General features: G+C 36.1%; 1 protein-coding gene across 1 annotated transcript in view; it reads right to left on the reverse strand.

Annotated features, from left to right (window-relative positions):
- LOC120526862 (sulfotransferase 6B1-like) overlaps window positions 1–22,894 on the reverse strand; it is a 60,619-nt gene that overhangs the window by 14,312 nt on the left and 23,413 nt on the right. Inside the window, exon 4 of the mRNA XM_039749980.1 lies at window positions 12,844–12,970. Within this exon, the coding sequence (XP_039605914.1) occupies window positions 12,844–12,970 (127 nt within the window). The remainder of the gene's footprint in view (window positions 1–12,843; window positions 12,971–22,894) is intronic.

The following is a 22,894-nucleotide window of genomic DNA, read 5'->3' on the forward strand; positions in this document are numbered from 1 at the left end:
TTGCGATCCAAATTTAAACAGGTGCTAGTCTGAGGAGCAGGACTGAGAAGGTACTGTTCTCTGAATATCATGCCTTGTGCCAATAAGTTTAAGATTGAAGAGATCATAAGGTTTAATGCGTGGCTCACATTTTGGTGTAAGGTAGAAGGGTATTGGTTTAAGTGGCATTGGGACTCCTTTTGGAACAGATGGGACGTGTTCTGTTGCAACAGGTTACATCTGAACTGAATGTGTTGGGGAGGTGTATAAGTTGGTTAGTCAAGGATTGCTTTAATTAGGTTATGGGGGTGCAGGGAGTTTAAGACAAGCTAGGTTTAGAATTGTACATGAAGGAAAAAACAATGGTGTAAATATAATAATACATAGTAATTTAAATTCTAACCTAATATTGAAATGCAAAAGTAAAATGAGTAACACGAAAAATAGCTTGACTTAATGCTAGAAGTATCAAAAATAAACAAGTGAGTTGGAGTAGTATGTAGTGCAGCATAATTATATTACAGAATAACAGAAACCCAGTTAAATAACAAAGATGGGCATACATTTTTAGGAAGGATAGACAGAACAGAATAGGAGGTGGGGTTGCTGTTTATGTCAAGCAGAATTTTTTATGCAGAGTGCCATCTTAGTGAGGACATGTGGATTCATCTGGAAAGCATTTAGGGAAAGAAGCCTTATTTTAGGATTATCTTATAGACCACCCAATGTAGACAGCACATCTATTTAGTAATATTAAACGGCAAGTTTACAGGGCGATATTACAGTCATGGTGACTTTAACTACCCGAATATTAACTGGGATAGCCTTAAAAATAGAGAAGGACAATAACAGGAGTTTTTAGAAGTAATCAGTGACTGTTTTTTAACACAGTATGTTCAAGCACCAAGGTGGGGGGAAGTCTGTCTGGATTTAGTATTTTGTAATAATCATTGAGGGTGTAGAGGTGATCGAACCACTATGGTCAAGTGGCCATAATAAAATATATTTCTCAGTGTTTTGGAATATTGTAAAAGCAAAGACTAAAGTTGTTAAGTTTAATTTTGGTTGGGCAAAATTTAAGCAGATGTGGCAGAGTCTAAGAAGGATAGACTTGGATAAGTTTTTGGTGGGAAGACAGTCAAGGAACAGTGGAACAAGTTTAAAATGTTTTACATGTAATGCAGGAAAGGTACATATCTCAGTTTGGAATTAGTTGGTGATTAAAAAAAAAAAAAACGTGGTTTGAGAGGAATTTAGCATATAAGGTGAAAGGCGACCCAAGGAGATTCTTTCAGTATTTTAACAGTAAAATGACAGTCAAGGAGGAGGTGAAGTTCATCAGGATGTAAAAAGGGGAATTTAAAAATACAGACAGGGAAATAGCAGATGCTTTGAACTCACATTTTTCTGAGGTCTTCACATGTGAGGAAATAGATAACCTCCTAGTTTTAAAAGATTTGGAAATTGTTGAGGAAGAAGTACTGCTCAGATTAAATAAGCTTAAACCAAACAAATCACCAGGACCAGATAATATTTATCCTCAAGTTCTTAATGAAGTTAGAAGTTATATACCCTTAACACATATTTTTAAAAAGTCACTGTGTCACTGGTGAAATTGCGAAGGGCTGGAAAATGGCAAATATTATCCTGATATATTAAAAGGGTAACTGGGTACATCCAAGCAACTATAATCCAGTCATCTTAATGTTCATCACACATAAATTAATGGAAGGAATTATGAAGGATAAGACTGAGCAACACATGGCAAGAACAGAAGTTTTACTGAACAGTTAGCATGGGTTACAAAGAGGGTGGTCATGTTTTACCACCATGTTGGATTTCTATGAGAAAGCAACAATAGGATATAATCAAAGTGAAGTATATGATATTATTTATCTTGACTTTCAGAAAGCATTTGATAACGTGTTACATGAGAGGTTGGGCATCAAACTAAAAGAATTGGGAGTTCAGTATATTGTTTGTAGATGGGTGCAAATTGGTTCAGACACAGGAAGCAGAAGTTTATGGTGTGAGGAACCTCATCAGAATTGGCTGACTTTAAGAGTGATGTTCTACAGAGGTCAAAGCTAGGGCTGCTGCTGTTGGTTAAACTTGCAGATGATACCAAGATAGGTGGATTGGCAGATAATCTGGAATATGTTGAATCATTACAGAGCATACAGGCTTGGGCAGATTTGTGGCAAATTAAATTTAATGCATGTAAATGTAAAATATTTTATATACGAAGTAAAAATGTTAGGTTGAATACACAATAGGAGGACAATAATTGAAAGGATGCCTTATGAAAAGAATTTAGGAATCGTAATGGATTTGACACTATCAACTGCCGGACAGTGTTCAAAAGCCAATAAGAAGGCAAACAGAAAGATACGTTATATAGCACGATGTGTGGAGTACACGTCCTATGCTCAAGCTTTAAAACACACTGGTGAGGCATGAGCTGGAGTACTGTGTATAGTTTTGGTCTTCAGGATAAAAATAGGACATAGCAGTACTAGAAAAAGTCCAGAGAAGAGGGACTAAGGCTGACTGCAGGACTACAGGGGATGAATTATGAGGAAAGATTAAAAGAGCTGAGTGTTTACAGCAAAAGAAGATTAAAAGGAAATATGATTGAAATGTTTAAAATTATGAAGGGAATTAGTACAGTGGGTCAACACTGTTATATTAAAATGAGTTTATCAAGAACACAGGCATACTGTTGGAAACTGTTAAAGGTAAATTTCCCACAAGCATTAGGAAGTTTTTTCTTTACGCAGAGAACCATAAACACATGGAATAAGCTACCAAGTAAAGTCCCTAACTTTAAAGGACTTTTAAAACTAAACTTGATATTTTTTTAAAACAATAAAGTAGATAGGACTGGTAAGCTTTGTTGCGCTGATTGGCCTGTTCCCGTCTGGATTGTTTTAATGTTCTAAGTTATTTATTGAAGGAGTCCATTTTTTAGTATTGATGAGTGAACCCTGCTGAATTCACTTCACCACAAGATAAGCAAAACTGCAAAAGTGTTCAGGAATTGTGGCAAACTTTTCAATTGCATTTAAGTCAACAAGGGAGGCAAAATTTAACTAGTTTGGAGTGGATTGTAATAGTACAATTGTCTTTTAAATGACTCTGATTGCTTGGGAATCATTTGCCTAATATGTTGGACCAATTATTGTGGCCAAAAATGATACCTGAACTGTGAGGCAGCAATGTTAACCACTGCAACACCTTGCATCCCTGAGATAAAAAATAAAAAGTCTGGAATACTCCCAAGTCTTTTATATGTCTCTCTATGTCTCCCAAGCTCTTACTACCATTATTAAGTAACACCCACAAAGCCGGTGATGCAAGGGACACAAGGGTAAAATGTGAGGTTGGGTAAGCTTACAGGACACATGCATGAAAGTTCTGCACATGCATGATGCAAATCAGGCAGGTAGCACAAATAGGGTAATAACATCTCCATTCAAGATTGGCTGCTACAGCTCTGTTATATGACAGCAACCTTTCAAAGCATCATGAGGCACTGGGAAAAAACCAGACCAATCCAGCCACACAGCAAATTTTCAGGGAAAAATTTAGTGAACAACTTCACCAGTAAACAAGCAAATTCGCTGCGAAAAAAAATACTACAGAATTTCGCTGATCAATATTATTTATTAGATACTAGCTGAAATAAATGGAGATGCCCGGGAGGAAAATAAAGTGTTTTTTTTTTTAATTGATTGAGAAAAATATAATAACAATAATAAAAAAAAAAATCTTTAAAAATAAAAATAAATTAACAAACAATGAAGACTCACTAATGTGCTTGTCTTGCGGTCTTGTATGTATGTTATAATCCATTTGACTCTCGGAACCCAGCCAACTCTAATTAATTTCAAAAGCAACAGGGGCAAGGTGGTGCTCAAACATAAAGAATGCTGGCAGTCAGCTCTAGTTTGCCCTCTGGTGGTCGTTCCTAGTGTCAACTGGGTGATAACATGCATACAAGGCCACAAGGTCACCCCCCACCCTACCCAGAAGGGGATGGGTTAGAGTTGATTTCACCCTACAGTACTTTTAGTGGACCAATGAGAAACTTGTGTACCAAGTTTCATGAAAATTGCTCCAGCCGTTCAGAAGTGATGCGGAAACTTACATACATACACACACACATATACTGACTTTTTTATATATACTGTATAGACTAGAAAAGTGAACTGTTAGATTAAATTTTTTCTTGTATCTTTTATGCATTACATCTTGCCTGAAGAAGGGACCTGAGCTGCCTCAAAAGCTTGCATATTGTAATCTTTTTAGTTAGCAACGATATCATTTTGCTTGACTTCACATTGCTTGCAAAAACAGAAAGGTATAAAGTGGCATACAATTTTCAGATTTTGTGTGAACTGTTTTTGATTTGAATTCCACTAGAACTTTTCAGATGAAAACACATGGACTATTCAATGCATAAACCATCTATGAAGCTGAAGATGCAGAATTTTGGAAATGCTGAACAAGCACAGCTATAGCTGCACTCTTTCTGCTTTGCTGATATACCTAAACAAGACAAATGTTTGAATAACAGCATTAGTACAATTACTTTTTTACAACAACTCACATCAAGTTGGAATCAAGCTAAACTTAACTGACATTTTACATCCAATACAACATTTCAGAAAGGATCCTGTGCCAAGTACATAGAGCTCATAAGAACATGGGCATAGTTTCAAGAATGCCATATCAAAATTGTGTTCATTAAGGCTATTCCTTCTTATTGATAGGCTGGATGGAATGTCTTGGAAGTTTTCCAGACAAACAAGTTAAATTTAAAGTGATATTTCAGGACAGAAGCATTTTGCATTTTTTAAAAAATATTATTTCAGGCGCCCAATACTATTTTCTTCCTTTCATTTTCCAAAACTGATTTTAATAAATTGATATATTCTGCTCTTGACAATCAGTAATATAATATTCAACCATCTTACCTCAGCTCAACCCAACTTTTATTGTCATTCATCAACATAATTGGTATATGGTTGAGCGAAATTTTCATTCCTTGCAGTCCCAATTGCATAGGCAAAATAACGTACTGTACATTTAACTTACACCATAACATTACCAAAACCAGTGCAACAATACAATTTAAAAAAAAAAAGATGCAGAACTATAAAGCTTGAACAATGCTCAATATCCACAGTAAAGTGCAGAGTACAAAGTGACAGTGCATAATTGGGGGAATGCTGTAGGAAAATGGTACTGGGTGACATGTAGGAATTGTGTTGGTTCTAATGCTCTGGTATCTTCTACCTGATGGCAGCAGGCCAAACAATATGTGTGACAGGTGGGAGACATCTTTTTCAATGGTGGAGGCTCTATGAAGATAACATGTCTGAAAAACGTTCTGGATCGAGAAGAAGAAGACCCCTATGAGCCTCTCAGCTGTCCACACTACAATCTACAGAATCTTGTATTTATGGGCTTTGCTGTTCTCAAACCACATAGTGATACAGTTTGTCAGGAAGCTTTCCACAGTTCCTCTGTAAAAGGTGGTAAGAATTAGTTGTGGCTAGACGATTCGCTTCAGTCATTGCTGCAGCTAAAATCGACAAGCATCTCTTTTATCTTATTGACATTTAGAGACAGATTTTTTTCACCACAACACCTCACCAGATGTTTAACCTCCTTTCTGTAGAATGTGCCATCATCAGTGCTAATGAAGCTCACTATGATTGTATCATCTGCAAATTTGACAATGACATTAGACTCAGACTTTGCAGTGCCATCATGGATGAGCAGCATGAACAATAGTAGGCTCAGCACGTAGCCTTGGGAGGCTCCTGTGTTCAACCTGATGGTTTTGATGTTCCTCTTCCAAAGCAAACTGATTGTGGCCTCTCGATCTAAAAGTCTAGAATCCAGTTACACAGTGCAGTGTTAAGGCTCAGCAGAGTTTTTTCACCAACTGCTGGGGAATGATCGTGTTGAATGCAAGCTGAAATGAACAAACAGCATTCTGACATATGTATCCCTGGTGTTCAGGTGAGACAGTACAGCTTGCAAGATATAGGAAAAGGAGTCATCAGTGGAGCGGTTCGGATAGTAAGCAAACTGGAGTGGGTCCACAGAGGTGAGGAGGATGGAGTAGATGTGTCTTTCAATGAAACGCATGAGCCTATTACAGTTTGGACTGATAACAATGTCTAACAGGGCTAGGCCACATTAGCCTGTGATGATACAGTATATAGACACAAAGTAAAACAGCTGAAAAACTGGACTAGAGAAGACTGGAGAGAAAACTAATACATAAGATGATTACAAAATAACAAAACAAATACAAATGTGGCTTTGATCACAAATCAACCATTTAATTTTTATTTTAGATTAAGGATTCACATTCTTGCATGGAGTGGAAAACTAGCTGGAACTAGACAGTCAACCTAAGGCTGTTATTTTTCAGTCAGTTTGTTTATTTTACTTTTAGTGTTCTTTCTAATATTTTTAAATTTTTTTTTTGGTTGTTTTTTGTTATTATATTTTTGCCAATATTTTTTTGTGTAGCCTCCTTATCTTTATGTTTATCCCCAGAAACACAAGTCAAAAATGTTGAATTATTTTCAACAAGGTGAAATGTTATTACATGTAACAGAAACATGTCAATATCAAAATGTCAACATAAATGCATTAGGAAGACTATGTCTAGTGTCCATTGATGTAGATTTAGTATATGTCCTTTTTGTGGCACAGCCCAATGTCTCAATCAGGGCAGTAGAAGCGTTTTTCATTGAACACTTTTCTTATAATATTTTTCCTGTTGCTTGAGCATAAAAGGGTAGAATGTTACTGCCTGATCTGCACGTGTTATTTTAGGTTACCATGGTGCAAGGCTTAGTGACTTCCACGTTTACCCTGACATGAACGATAGTGAATAGTGCTTATGGGGCTAACATCTTTTTGTCTTTCTACTTGATAGCAATCATATTGCCTTTTATTAGCAGGCCTACTTGTATCAAGCTGTAGCTTTATGCAGTTAAAGTCACCAGCCATCAGTTTCACTATCAGTGTCAATGTTTGATTACCTGTTCTAACTGTCATCACTATTGCTTCATTCAACTAAGGCTTCAGTTTCAGTTTGTACTAAAGCTTGCTCTGACAGATTTTTGTTTACATTGTATTGTATTTTAGATGAAGGCTTCACCCCAGTCAAGGATATTGATGAGTTTACTTTAGAGCAGCAAAATACACAGAAATATTCATGATATTTTTGCAGCTTGATATTATTTTATCCACTAGATGGCACCAGAATACTGTTCCAAGAGTTATTCAGGCTTAACACTGTATAAACAGACAGACCATTACCATCGTCTTCTTGTTTCGGCTGCTCCCGTTAGGGGTTTTCAAAGTGGATCATCTGTCCGCATATTGGTTTGGCAAAATTTTACACCAGATGCCCTTCCTGATGTAACCCTCCCCATTTATCCAGACTTGGGACCGGCATGAAGAAACAGACCATTACCATCAATAACTGCAATTACATAGAATTCCACTCTGGGTTAGCACTAAGGAGGTTAAGAATTATTTAGTTAATTACATATTTTGTACATTTATCCCCTGGCTATGTTTCTTCTGTTCTATGGGTGACACCCAAAAGGCAAGTCCACCCTGATTTTACTACTGAGGAACCACCCTCTACTTTTATATTTGGGAGGAGGTGGTGGTTCCAGCATAATATCATTGTCTGTTGTGGACTGCATTTCATGGTGAGTATTACTTTGGATTTACGAATATTTGCATCTATTTTGGATTTCGTTAACTGGATTACGGACTGGGCTTGTTTATTTTTGGGTTGCTTATTTTTTGCTTTTTTATTGTTTTTCGTTAATTTTTTATCTTATTAAGCCAGAGGGTTTACAGTTTCATCTCCATTGAAGGGCATTTTTGTGTATGTAGTATACTTTTAAAGCCAATTCTCTATTTTGAGCCTGTGCAGGCCTGGAAACCTGCCTCTTGAGTTTGGGATCAGGCTTCCTAGGGTGAGGCCGGTTTTGAGGCAGACTAGAGAATCTGCATCCCCTTTTGCCATTTTGTGTCTGTTGTGTTTCAGCCAGGCACACCCACTGGCTGTGGTTCAAATACTGCTTTTATCTCTATTTTGCCATTTTCTACATTAACAGTGAGTATTATTTTGTTTCTGCAGTGTGTATTATTTTGTTTATATCTGGCTCGGTATCTTTGGTTATGTTCCTTTTGTTTTGTGGGTGGTCCCCCAAAAAGGTAGAACCATCTGTCCATCACCACAATGGACTGCTCTCAGCCCTATAAAAGTTAATGAAAATCCAAAGTCCCTTGCGGTTCATTGAAAATCCATTTGTGGTGGTAGTGAGTTCTCCAGTATCTGTTGTTCTTTTCTGATTATTGTGGTTTACTGAAATTCTCTTTGCCTTTTGACATTGCATTCTGTCTTTTTTGTGCTTATTGGCGTCTTCAGAGCATTTTATTATACAAGTATACCTTTCTTTTTTATTTATAAAGATTCATTGTTGCTCTTTTGATTACTAACCAGGGTTTGAGTGTTTCCTGTTCTATTAGGCATTTTGAGTATTTTCAGAAATCTTTGTCCTTAAGTTCTCTGCAGTTCAGAACAGTGTCACTATACTCATAGCTGACTCAATAGTTCCTATTGCCAGTTGCTACCATATGACAGCTAGAAGCATGATGTATCTAGGGCTGCCAACTATCCTCATTTTCCCAGACATGTTCTCATTTTTAAAGTACCATGGACTGTCCGGGAGTAAGTTATAAAGTTTTGAAAATGTCTGGAAGTTTGGCTTCTTATCATTGGTAAAAATTGAAAGCCATACACCAATCAGCATTTGCTGAAGTAGTGTACGCACTTTTTCCCAGAATCTTCACTTCCAATCCTGTAGTAAACAATGCAGATATTGATGAGAATAGTCAATATCTGTCTAACTTGGCTTTTTCACTTCATCGTTTGAATTCAGCTTTATCTTCTTGGTGAGTAGACAGTTCATTATAAATGTTGTTCCTTTCCTTAATTGTTTGTTATCCTAATACACTGTAACTAAGTGAATTTATTCAAAATTGAAATTACAATTTCATGTTTTCTATATGAGATCTTATTTTCGATTTTTCTTTCAACAGCTTGGTTAAACAAGAAATTCCATACATCCAGGTACAGTCCGTCATATTTAAGTGTGAGTAAGTACTGCTTTGTAATATTGTAATGGAAAATATTGTTATTACCACCTGTTGTTCCAAAATGGATTTATATTTGTAAATGAATGTGTCAATTATTAAAGTTTCAGTTAATTAAAAATAAAATCACACATTTATTCTGTCATATAAATGCAATATCTTTTTAGTTATCAACTGATCAAGTAATAAGTCACTTTTTCAAGTAATTTAACATAATTTTCATATTATATAACTTTCATCTACATAAATTTAGGAATACCCTTTAAGCCAAAAAAGAAAGTGCAAGTTCACAGACTACATGAACATCAAATATATTGTTTTCAAAAGGGCAGAGTAGATTCAATTGAGGGGCTAATGCTCACAAGATTCAATTTTAGTATCATGCTGTGTAAAGATTTCTATACATATTTATCAAAGAACCCAGATTTACTGAGAAAAAAATAGCATCAGTAGAAAAATATAAAAGAATATAGATATATCCAAATAAACTAAATTGTAAAAAGTAAAGTTATTTTACATTTCACTAGAAGTGAATTTACAATGTGTATCATTTTTTAGAGGTTTACGACAATTAAGAATGGAAGGAATGAATTCTGTTAATTTAAGAAGCTTGGCATATTCAAAATATTTAATTGGTTATTAGTTTGCCAGTGACTGTGATTGTGCCCATCATATCATAATTATAGTGAGAAACTTATATTAAAGGTTTATATCATTTTTAAAAAAACCCATAAGACTGTATAAAGGTGTATTATGTCATCATAATGAAAGGCATCTTCAAAAGTCCTCATTTTTTGACCCAAATGTCCTTATTTCCAGAGAAAGGCAGTTGGCAGCCCTAGATGCATCACATCAGTGCATAGATACTGTCTCAGATCTCAGGGTATCTTTTTTGTGAGTATTTGGAGCTTATATTTTTCACATGTTTAGCTAGAAATAACTCAAACTACCAAGTTAGGACTTTACACATTTCTTGATTAAGATTTCTGGTTTCCATTTTAGACTTTTGTTATTTCTGTTCATTGTCTAACTTCAGCCCCTTTTTATTCACCTTGTTTTCTCTGTCATCTCCCTGTCCGTATCTTTAATTTTACTATCGGGTATGGCAAATTCAAACTTAGCAGGACAATCGGCCCACCACACCTATAAGTTCCGCATGCATGGATCGAAAATACTAGAAAAAAGGAAATCCAGAAAGTTCTGAAAAGCAAAACTTGAACTTGCCACTCACCAAGCACTATGCTGAATCCACACAAATGAAGTGATCTGTAGGCATACCCTGCTGTAGCTTCCCGCCACAGGAATTAAAAATAGCTCATTGTAGTAAACTGCTCAAACGAAGTATCCTTGCTCTACTCTGTAGATTGACCCTAGCAATTGCTACCTTTGCAAAAGGAAAGCTCTTTTTTGCTCACGTATCCTACATCTGAGTGCTACCATCTTCCATAGTGGGAATCTGTTTCCATCTGTACACTTTCTGCAGTACTGCAGCTATTAAACAAAACACAAAAGACATACAAATATTCATATTGACACAAAAGGACAGTAGCAAGCGCTGCCCTGTGTTACTACAATTAAGCTGTAACAATTAACTATTACAGTTACAATTAGCTTGGCATCACATTGTGTGCATCCTTTGTTTCTATGGTTTCTAAAAAGCAATTAAGTAGACAAAGCAATCCCTTGAAGGCTAATAGCAAGCTTATAGTGCTATATCTCAACATGAAAATTAATATCTTAGATTTTTTGAAAAGTGGCATGTTACTTGCCAAAGTCATATTTCCTTAAACAATACAGTATAATAACTGTTTACATAGCATTTACATTGTACTAGGTATTATAAGTAATCTAGAGATGATTTAAAGTATACGAGGGATGTGTGTAGGTTATAGGTTGTGGTCTATGGCTGGCTTCTCATCCCGGCCAATAACCCCAGGCTGCCACATGGAGCTCTACCTGCAGCATGGAGGTGCCCCGGATACCAGCAGGGAATCATGGATTATGGAGTTTTCCCCTACAAACCTGCTGGATACCTCAGGGGCCAACAGAGGACGCTGCAGGGAGGCACAGAGAGTCACATGTGCCCTATAACCCGTAAGTGCATCATAGGCAAAGCAACAGCGGAAGTGATGTGCTTCTGGGGTGAAGAAGAAGACTTTTTATCTGAAGTCATAAGGAATCACATGGACTGGGGATTGGGAACACTTCCGGTTCAGGGAATATAAAAGGACTCTGGGAACTCCAGACGACGAGCTGAGCTGGGTGGAAGGGTGGCAACGCGTCTGGGAGTGGAGGATAATTGTTTATTGTGGATTATTGTGTTATTTATGAGTATTGTGAAGAGGAGGGTGCTTTCTGCACTGTTTGTGAATAAAAAGTCAACTATTTAGTCTTTTATCTGATGTCTGGTGTCTTGGACAAGGGTTCAAGGGAGCGATAGCGCCCCCTATCAGTCACAACATAAATATGCCATTGTACATAAGGGACTTCAGCATTTGCAGATTTTTTAATACAAAGGGATGACTTTACAGTTCCTGTTAACATTTTTATTCATGCTTTTAATTTTTTTCCTTACCTCTTACCTTTGTTTTGTTGACTGCTATTTCTTTCTACTTGTAATTTGACCCCAGAACCATAATTTGCTTAACTTGCTGATTTTGGATTGGGTGCACCAACAATATCAGCCCTCCCAAGTGTAGTTAAAAAAATTTAAATTTGCATCATTTAGCTTGGGCTGCTGTGCCAGTTGGTCCATCATTGCAGTATTTGCCAAAGATTAATAGGATATTTTGTATTGTCTTGGATATTTTTGGTATGTGGTATGTTTAATGTCATTGGAGACTTTTCCTTTAGGCCTTGTGATTTTAAAAGTTTTGATTTTTGACCTTGGATCAGGTTTGGCTTAAACTTGCACCATTCCTCTTTGACATCAAGTTTTTGTTATCACTTATCAGTTATGCGTTCATTTCTTCAATTTCCTTTTTTAAGATTGTTACTCTTTAATTAGTTCATTCTTCTTGTTTTTTATTCTTTTTGCCTGATTATTTGCATACATAGTTGGAAATTAACTATTTAAGAGTGGCTTCTCTGTGTCTGGGAAAGTCTTCCCTGGTATTAGCTTTCTTGTATTAGGTAAATCATAACAAGAACAAAAACTGGCAGAGCTCCTTCTTGATATTTTAATTTGAGTATGTGTGGGTGGTGTACTCATTTTAGCACCAGATTGTTTATTTTTTGAAACCACATAAAGTTGTAAGAAGATAGCCATTCCCCATTCCACCCAAAAGTTTAATTTTAAAAGTTAGGATTTGCCAAGTCTGTTAAACCTCTGCTACCAATATGGCTTACGTCTTCCAAGGAAAGGAGTTGGAGTAAGCTCATTGAATCCAGTTAGGCTGAAATTACTTTACTTTTACTTGAATTTCCAATCAGACCCAACTTAACTACTGGTAATAAGCTGTATTTTTAAAAGAATTTGCAGTTGGGCTTTGACTACACTTGAAACTTGAGTATATAATAATTTAACAAGAATAGAATACCATGAAAATAAAAAAGGCAAAAATATTTCCCATCCTAAAGGTAGATTACATATTTTTTAAAGCTTTTTAACTTATAGTTTATTAAAGGCTGAGGCAATCTTCATTTTTATTGACTTACCTTTTCCCTCTAGGAATCTACAGAAGAATTCATTCCATGTATAACATAATCCTATAACAGGGTTGTTGTTTTGGAAATGGAAGTAAGAAACGATAACATCTTTGGGATTTCGTAACATAGCCAAAATCTGTAGAAACAAATTATGAGATACAGTAAATCTTAAGACCTGTAACTGTACATTATAGTAAAACAACCAACATACATAATAATCATTTCATTTGTTTTTATCATTTTAACTTTAATTTTATTTGAACAGCTCTAAGCTTGCACTTGTGTCCTTGTCCCAGTCCCAACAGACTTTTTCAAAGATGTCTCAGATGTACTCACTGAACGTGTATTAGACATAGCTAACTTTTCATTAGATACTGGGGTCTTCTCAGATTGTCTAAAGATTATGGAAGTTAAACCCCTGCTGATGAAGCATAATCCAGACTCCTCTGTTTTAGACCTATTTCTAATCTGCCTTTTTAAAGTATAATATTAGAAAAGGCAATTTTACAACAGTTAAATAGCTTATTAAATAAACATTCTATTCTTGACAAATTTTTGTTTGCTTTTAGACCAAAGCATAGTGCAGAAACCTCACCGGTTAAAGTGGTAAATGACTTGGTGGTTAATGTGGGCACAGGTCACATATTTGTTCTTGTTCTTTTTGATCTGAGCACAGCTTTTAACACAATAGACCAGAGTATTCTCATAAATCACCTTAGACCATGGGTGGGTTTCTCTGGCAGTATCGTAAACTAGTTTTAGTCTTATTTAACAGGTAAAAAATTCTGTTTTAGGTATGGTGATTGTAGTTCAGAAATCCATGATATTGTATATGGTGTACCACAAGAATTTATTCTGGGCCAGCTGTCACTGTTACTGTTTTCAATTTATATGCTCTTGTTAGGCCAGATTATATTGAAACACTAGGGGGCTTCGCCCCCTGCTTGCTTCGCTCGCCAACCCCCCTGGCCTGCACTACGCACCAGCCACTTCGCCTCCGCAGCTCGCGTATGTGAATTTCAATTTCACTTTCACCAAACAACAAATCTTTTAATTCTCATGGATATGCCTCTTCATTGGGAAGAAACACTACTTTTCCCTGATGGCAACACGAATTAGACGATCTACAAATCTCCGACTTAAAGTTTAAATCCGAACAATATATTCAATCTCTTTTCGCTCTTCTATTAATTCACGAGTAATAATTTCCATTTGTTTGCACTAATGCGATCTTTACTATCATTTTTTTGAGACTTTCGAATGTTAGTATTTTCATTATCTATAACCTGCTCTGCATGTGTATCGCGCCAGCGTTTTTGAATTCTTTATGATGTTTTACTGTCATCTACTCTTTACCTTTTATTTCTGGCCCCGGGAATGATAAAATCTCTTGGAACAAAGTCTTGTCTCACGAGACATGAAAGTATTTTTCTGAAAAAGTCATGTCTCGTCCCAGGCTAAAAAGTCTTATCTTGTCCCAGGATTTTTCTATTACTGTGTTTCCCCAAAAATAAGACCTATTCCAAAAATAAGCCATAGCATGATTTTCAGGCTGCTCTGTAATATAAGCCCTACCCCAAAAATAAGCCCTCTTCAAGATCATCAGCTGAAAAGTAAGGCACCTAAGGCCAGGTTTATACTTCACGAGATGCGACGCATGTGCCCGAAACACCCATTAAATTCTGAAGACATCTTTCCACAATATCTCTGAAAAGGATGTTTAATGATTACATCCATCAATTCAGGGATACGCCCATTCCAGCAGCATCGGCGCAAAACAGAAACAAAATCTCAGGATGGGGCATCAGCTCATCGCAAGGTGAACACAAGCACACACATACACTGGCGTCATTGTAGGTTCACCAATTCCCCAAACCTTCATGTCTTTGGATGGAAAACACTTTGGAAACCCACCAGGAAAAACATGCAAACTCCAGGCAGGGATCACAAGGGACGTGACTCCCTGTAAGACAGCAGTGCTACTTCTCTGCCAAAGTGCCACCCCATATGTGTAACTATTAGCAGTATTCATTATTTAAACAAACTTAATGATTTATCTGTAAAATGTAATATACATATTTTAATGCATTTCATCATGAAAGTCATATCAAGTATAAATCAAAGAATTCTAAATGTGCAGAGAGCTGGATTATTATAAACTAGCAGAATACCCGTGCTTCGCAGCGGAGAAGTAGTGTGTAAAAGAAGTTATAAAAAAGAAAAGGAAAAATTTTAAAAATAACGTAACATGATTGACAATGTAATTGTTTTGTCATTGTCATAAGTGTTGCTGGCATATATATATATATATATATATATATATATAGTGGAGGATGGCCGGCCGTTTATCCCGGCCAATACCCCCAAGCCGCCAGGTGGAGCCCTCCTTGCAGCATGGAGGTCCCCAGAAGACCAGCAGGGCATCATGGACAATGTGGTTTTTATGCACAGCCCTGCTGGATGCCATGGGGGCCACAAGAGGGAGCTGCAGGGAGGACTGAGGACTTCTTTGTGCCCTATGACCTGGAAGTTCGTCATAGAAAGAGCGACAGGCTTCCGGGTTGAAGAGAAGAGCTTTTACCTGACCCGGAAGTGATTGAGAATCACATGGACTGGGGATTGGGAACACTTCTGGGTCAGGAGATATAAAAGGACTGTGGGAGCTCCCAGACGGCGAGCTGAGCTGAGTGGAAGGGTGGCCATGCGTCTGGGAGCTGGAGGATTGGTTTATTGTAATTATTGTTTGTATTTATGAGTATTGTGGTGAAGAGTGTGCTTTGTACACTGTGGAGATTAAATAAAGTCAACTTGAGGATTTTTACCTGGTGTTTGGAGTCGTGGACAGGGGTTCAAGGGAGCTAGAGCGCCCCCTATCTACCACAATATATACACACACACTTATACTATAAGGTGCCAAACAGGCAAATAAATTGATTTTGTAAATATATAAAGTCGCGTCAGAATATATAAAGTCAAAACTTGAATATATAAAATCATTCCCGAATATATAAAGTCAAAACTTGAATATTTAAAGTCAGCCTCGGTATACATAAAGTCAAAACTTTTTCTGAATGTATAAAGTCAAAACTTGAATATATAAAGTCAGCACTGGAATATATAAAGTTTTGACTTTATATATTCCAGCGCTTACTTTATATATTCTGAAATATTCCAATGCCGTCTTTATATACTCAGGTTTATATATTCAAGTTTTGACTTTATATATTCCAGCGCTGACTTTATATATTCAAGTTGTGACTTTATTTATTCTGACAGTGACTTTATATAATCAAGTTTTGACTTTATATAGTTAAATGTAGTCATCATTGCATAACTTTTTCTTTACCATAGAAATTTAAAGACTAAATACAACTTCCATTCCTAACAAAAATATTTCTGGCGACTAAATAGAACCTACTTATATCCAAATTCGAGCTATTGAGCTGTCGCCTGCCTGCCTGAATAAATCACCCTCGCTTCGCTCTTACTTTTTTACTGTTCATTTAATCATGGCTTGTGGCGGAAAAATTATAAAATGTAAGGATTACACTGAGTTTGGCTTTACCAAAACAATTATTGATGGCAAATCGATTATTCATAAAGCTTCAATTGGTGATCTGTTTTTCTGTGTTAACGTCATATTTTTTCATACTTCTTCTCAAACCAAGGGGGTGCGAGGGTAAAATGAATTGGGAAGCGTTGATCAATGTAATCGGTGTACCAGGAAATCATGCATTGACAGAAGTTCCCCTTTGCTTGTGATTAAATGCGTGATTTTTTAACGCGTTGTGGAGCACATGCATCGAAGCTTCTCAGCTGTGCTTGTGCTAAGAAAAGGAAACATTTTAAAAATAACACGATTGTCAATGTAACCTTTTGTAAGTAGTGCCTGGAGGATTCAGTGTGGAGAAACTCTAGACACAGCGTGTGTATTAACTTGTGGATTTTTCTGTGAGTTTTTGGTGGCAGCGTCACAAAGTCGCCTCCGTAACACTGCGTGTGTTAGCTGCGGAACTCAGCTCAGAGCGAAATGAGGTAAATGGGAGGGGAGATGATGACGTGACTCCCCCACCTGCCTTAACTGTCAATCCCCCACAAACACAGTCTCTCGGAATTTGCATAAGCACAGCCCCTCACCTGCAATTTTAACTTAGTTACAAAGTGATCAAAACTCTCGTTTATATCCTGCGCCCTCTCATTAAACGCATTACCCGTGGGCATGACAAACGCCAGCGGCAGCCTGTCTATGAACTTAATTTAAACTTTAGGTTTACACCGTGCTTTGTTTCCGAAGTAGCAGCACTCATGAATATGGTTGTATATGTCACTCGCTCGCTTCTTATTGTTTCGATGCCTTCTGAATTATATAATGCATGTTTTCTTCAGCGCTTTTTGTAGCTCTTCCTGGTTTTCTACGTACTGCGTTGACAGTCAGTTCATATGATTACGTGGGAGGTGTGATGATGTCACACGAAACTCCTCCCCCCACGGCTTTTGAGCTCAACTCCATTACAGTATATGTAGAAAAATAGCTTTCAGTTATGACCGTTACGCGTAGAATTTCGAAATGAAACCTGCCCAACTTTTGTAAGTAAGCTGTCAGGAATGAGCCTGCCGAATTTCAGCCTTCTACCTACATGGGAAGTTGGAGAATTAGTGATGAGTCAGTGAGTGAGTGAGTGAGTGAGTGAGTCAGTCAGTCAGTCAGTCAGTGAGGGCTTTGCCTTTTATTAGTATAGATTAAATGTATTCTGTGCGGGAATGCTGCTTGCCGCTGCTGTCAGGTCAGGAGGAGCCCCAGAAGCGTGTAACGATTTAACAATTGGGTCGGTTTTAGGATGAAGCTGAAATTTCCACTTTAATCACAAAATAGACATTTTCATTATGTCCTTATTTTTTTTCTGTGTGGCTCAAATACGCCGCCATACATTCTGATAGTATTGTAAAGGTGCAAAAAAAAAAAAAAAGACAGCACAGAAGATGGTATGTGAGACTTTTAAAATGTTTCGTTTCATTATTTTGGGGAATATGTGACACTTGAATATCAAAGCACCACAAATGCTTTTGTATGTCGGTATTTTGCTTCACCACATCAAACCTTTCATCAAACATCGAAGCGCACACCTTGATCCTTTAGGATCCTAAAAGCAGCTAGATTAGCAAGAAATTCAGACTGAAATTCAGGGTTTGAATGTGGAGAGTTATGGCGATATTCCAGAAGAAGATGACATGACTGTATTTGGATAAATTTATATTGTTGTACATGAATAAATATATATAAATATAACATATCCTCTAAAATATGCCCAAGTGGCTCTTTTGGAGCAGAAATTAATATAAGACACTGTCTTATTTTTTGGGAAATACTGTATAATAGAGAGACAAGATGAACTACCACAGCTTTGCAGATGACAAACAGCTTTATTTATCTCTTGCACCTGATAACCCTGAAGCTCTGGATCCTCTGATCCAATGTCTAGTTTATACTTCTGAATGGATGAAAATAATGAAGTTCTTAGACATAAACCTGATCCATTAACATTAAGTCAAAGTGGAAATAAAGAATTTAGGTGTAGCCGTGGTCTCTGACATCAACCATACTATTAGAACTGCATTTTTTCACTCAAGGAATATTGCAAAAATTAGACCTCTTATAAGAATGCAAGTTGCTGAAAAATTAATTCATTTTTTTTGCAAATAGATTACTGTAATGCAATCCCAACAGGTCTACCTAAGAAAAATGTCAGTCATTTGCAGTTAGCTCAAAATGCTGCAGCAAGAATCCTAACCAGAAAAATAAAACTTGAACATCTCACTAGTCTTAGTATTATTTATTTTTTTTTTATTTATGTCCTTAAAAATTTTCCTTTAAAATTTTACTAATGGTATATAACCCTCTATATGATTTTGTTCATTCCAAGCCATAGCCTTAGATCTATTAATAGTGCTCTACTTATTATTCAAAGAGCTAAGCACAACATAAATGGTGAGGTGGCCTTTTTTCTGCTATGCACCAAATAAATCTGGAAAACTTTATCAATAGAGATATGGCAGATTAACATTTTTAAAAACTTCTTATAACCCACTTTTTTAATTTAGCTTTTCATAGTAGTATTTTAATTCTACTTTTAACAGTTTGCATAGAAATATCACATATCTTCATGAGTCTGCAATCAGCTTTTCTACAGTTTTTTCCAATTTTAAATGTCACCTTCACCTCATCAAAGTACTGGGTAGCCTTCTGTCATGCTAGAACATAAGTGGATATTCCATTTGTCAATGAGACCCAATGCATTGAATATTTTAGCACAAAGCATAGTAAACAGTAAGGAATTGCTTTAGTACACTTACATTAAGTACAGTGCTCAGTGGAAGCTAGACAATCTTTTGTTCTTGGAACCCCTGCAGTTTTATTTATTTATTTATTTTTCTAGCCATCAGACATTAGAGACCGGAGAACAAACTTATAAACAGGAATTCTGCTTTACCTATTACTTGTAGATCTGTGTTATGTGTGTATTATATTTATTGATTTAAGTATGTCATTTATTAATTATTTGTCTTATCTATTTTAATTTATTGCTTCTCTTTAAAGCTTTTGCTTTGATTTCTTGAAAAGCACAATGAGTTACATACTATATTAAACATGTTTTGTTCTGAGCAGAGGAGACTGAGTGAGGACCTAATCCAGGTATTTAAAATCCTCAAAGGCATTGATAAAATACATCCAGCAAAATTCTTGTGGCTTACGGGTGAGTCATGTACTTGAGAGCACCGGTGGAAATTAAAGGAAAGTGCATTTAAAACTAAAGCCAGGCAGCACTTCTTTACTCAAAAAGTTATCATACTCTGGAACAAACTACCGAGACATGTAGTTGAACCAGAAATCTTGGGAGCCTTTTTTTTTATTTTATTTTATTAAAATCAAAAAGCATTCCATACATGTTTAACAAGTTTAACAAAACTGGTTTGAAACAAATCACCCCAAATTGGGAACCTTTAAATAGAATCAGAATGAGATATTGGGACAGCTTACTATTAGCTAAACAAACAGGCTTGATGGACTGAAAGGTATTCTTTCGTTTGTCCATTTTCTTATGTTCTTAGGTTCCTTTGTAGGACAATGTTCTATAGAAATAATGTTGTTCTTAGTTTTTAGAAGGGTTTGTCAGCTTTCTCCTACAACAAAGCACCATAACGTGAATTTAAGAAGCTGGGTGTGAATCGTTCTCTAACTCCAAACTCCAGGAAAAGTTCAGTTCTGCCTGGTGTGTCAGTCAGAGCTACTGTGAAAGGTCATTTATTTTTCCATAACACCACAAAGTAACACTTACTGAAAGGAATCCCCTCCAGTAAATGTTAATTTTAGTATCAGTTCAATCTTAGTGGTTAAAATAAAAATGAAATAGTACCTAAAGACTATTTCGTCAATGAAAAATGTTACAAAAAGAAGCAAAATGTTTTTAAATGTTGGTAACATTAGTCAGGAAGGATGACATGAACAAAGAGCATATACTTTGAAAATTTTAAACAAAGATACAAAAGTTTTCCTATGATTTTTAGCACTAGTCTTCATTTACATACTGTTTGGAAAACCAAAGTAAGTGGTGGACTGTTACAGCATGCAACCATTGTGACAATCATGTACTATGACAAACCCTCCGCCTCAGTTATAAGACTCTTGACATTCGCTACAACTCTTTGTGACTCACTACAACTAAATTTTTGCACGCTGAGTTGCAAGTTGTATGGTTGCAGCGTTCAGTAGCCAATGGAGTTCAACTGGAAGGACAATGTGTACAATATCCACAAACAGTGAAGATCAAAGGTGGCCGAAAAGGTGGAACAAAGATGGAAGGAAGGAAAGCGAGTGTTTTGGTCCATGCAAACAGAAAAGAGGCTTATCAAGCTTTGTAGATGGCACAGATGTCTGTTTAATGTTTACTCCAAATTGAGTCTCTGCTAAATGAATTAACCTCCCAGGACTTTTTTGGTGCATTAAGAGATTTGAAGTCCTGAGGAAATTATATAATCAGTCAAGCTATGTGACACAACACCAACTTGGTAAGAATACACAATAGAGTGGCATGCTCTGGGGCTGGAACATCAGAACAGTTTTGAAGCTAACAGTGGTGGGGCCTTTAACACCGGAGCTAAATAATTGGGTTATAATGGAGGGTAATATTTCAACATATTTCTTGTTTTGCTTTTTTTTCTTGAATAGATGGGCCATTGGCTCATTTGTATTATCTGTATCCTTCCTTCACCTGATTTGGTAGCTTATGACAATATAATACGTAAAATTTCAGACTTCGTTGCTGCAAAAACAGGTAACAATTTTATAATGTTATGTTATGTTACAGGCTTGTTCCCTAGCTTATATTTACTTTCTATTTTATTATTATTTTTTGCCATTTTTAATTATTAGTTCTCATATGTTTTGTGTTTTTTGTTAACATTGTGATTTGTATTTATTATTATATATTGTGTTTTACATTGTTTGAATCTAACTCTCGTCTTTTGTGGGAGAAACTTCAAGAAGCGGGACCCCCATCATGTTAGTACTAGGGTCCACCCTCAGCCTTTATACAGAGAATGGTAGAAGGTCCCAACAGTGTTTGTGGGGAAAAGTTCAAAACTTTGAGTATTCTTTTGTGGATTTATTGCTTCTGGTTTTACATTCTGAGTACTGGATGGCGAATGTAGTGTAGTTTGCTCTGGATTGCCTTTTTAACGCAAATCCTTTTACCCTCTTTTTTACTTTCTCGTGCACGAAGTATGGGGGAAGTATTGTAATCGTCCAAAAATTCCATTTCGAGATTTTGATGAATCTTGGAGTTTTGGAGTCTGAAAATGCCATTTTTGGAATTATGTCTGTGTATCTGTCTGTGTATGTGTGTATGTAAACACAATACCATGAGTACGTTTTCATTTAGGTGAACCAAATTTTACATACAAGTATTAGGTTTCAAAACATAGATTTCTATCAACTTTTGGGCTATTTCCACTAACCGGAAGTGGTACTTTACCTTTTATTTATGCAGCTGCAGGGTCTGATTTATTCAATTTTACTTTTATAATAATTGTTCAATATATTCATTTGTTTTGATTTGTTGTTGATGGTTTGTTAATGTACATAATATAAAAATATAATCATTGTCTTGTGGTTTACTCATCCACATATATGAGTTTAAGAGAAAGTCTAGGGGAGAGCACTCCCAATCTTTTCCATTTTCTGTTTTTATACTCTTTCTGATTTAGGTGAATCAATTCTTTGTTTGTAAAGATTTTTTGTTGGAGTTGTCCTTTAAGCCAAAGTGTATATAGTTTCCTCTCCCTGAAGAGATTTTAGGAAATTTAAAAGTATTTTTCAACTTTTAAAGCCAGTGCCCCATTTTGGGCCTGTGTAGACCTGAAAGCCTGCCTCTTGGATTGAGGTCTGGCTGCATGGGTAAGGCCTGTTTTTGGGGCTTGCCAGTGAAGTCCTGGTCTGATTTATATTTATTTTCAGGCCTCTTTATCCCTTTTAAATATTTTGTGTTGATGGATCATAACAATGTTACTTCAAGGGTTATTTTTATCTGCCTTAGTATGTCTTATCATCTTGTATATAATATTAAGCATAAATTCTGTAATATGTATTTAAATTGAAAATTAGCATCAAAGCATGTAAAGAAAAGTAATTAGGTTAGAGAGCAGAGAGTGTACAACAATGAGAAACAACATTTTATCAATAGCCAAAACAGGAGTTTCTGCTTTCAGTAAAGAAGTAGTACAAGTAGGCAATGGTATAAAAATGTATCTTTGTAAAGAAACACTAGAGGTTAATATAGAATATATTTGTTCTTCTTTCAATTCAACTTTGACAAATGAATTGTTAATACCAGAAAATTAAATAAGGCATAGTTTGGCATCTATAACTTGTACTAAAACAGTCAAATACAGTAGGATAAATCCATTTAAAGTTGTAACATTTGTTATGCTAAATTCTAAAATGAACTTGTTAGCCCCAATTGTGCACATTTGCAACATGGATAACTGGTCCTGGCAACTTTTACTT

The sequence above is a fragment of the Polypterus senegalus genome, chromosome 3 (assembly GCF_016835505.1).
Source record: "Polypterus senegalus isolate Bchr_013 chromosome 3, ASM1683550v1, whole genome shotgun sequence".
Taxonomy (NCBI): Eukaryota; Metazoa; Chordata; class Cladistia; order Polypteriformes; family Polypteridae; genus Polypterus; species Polypterus senegalus.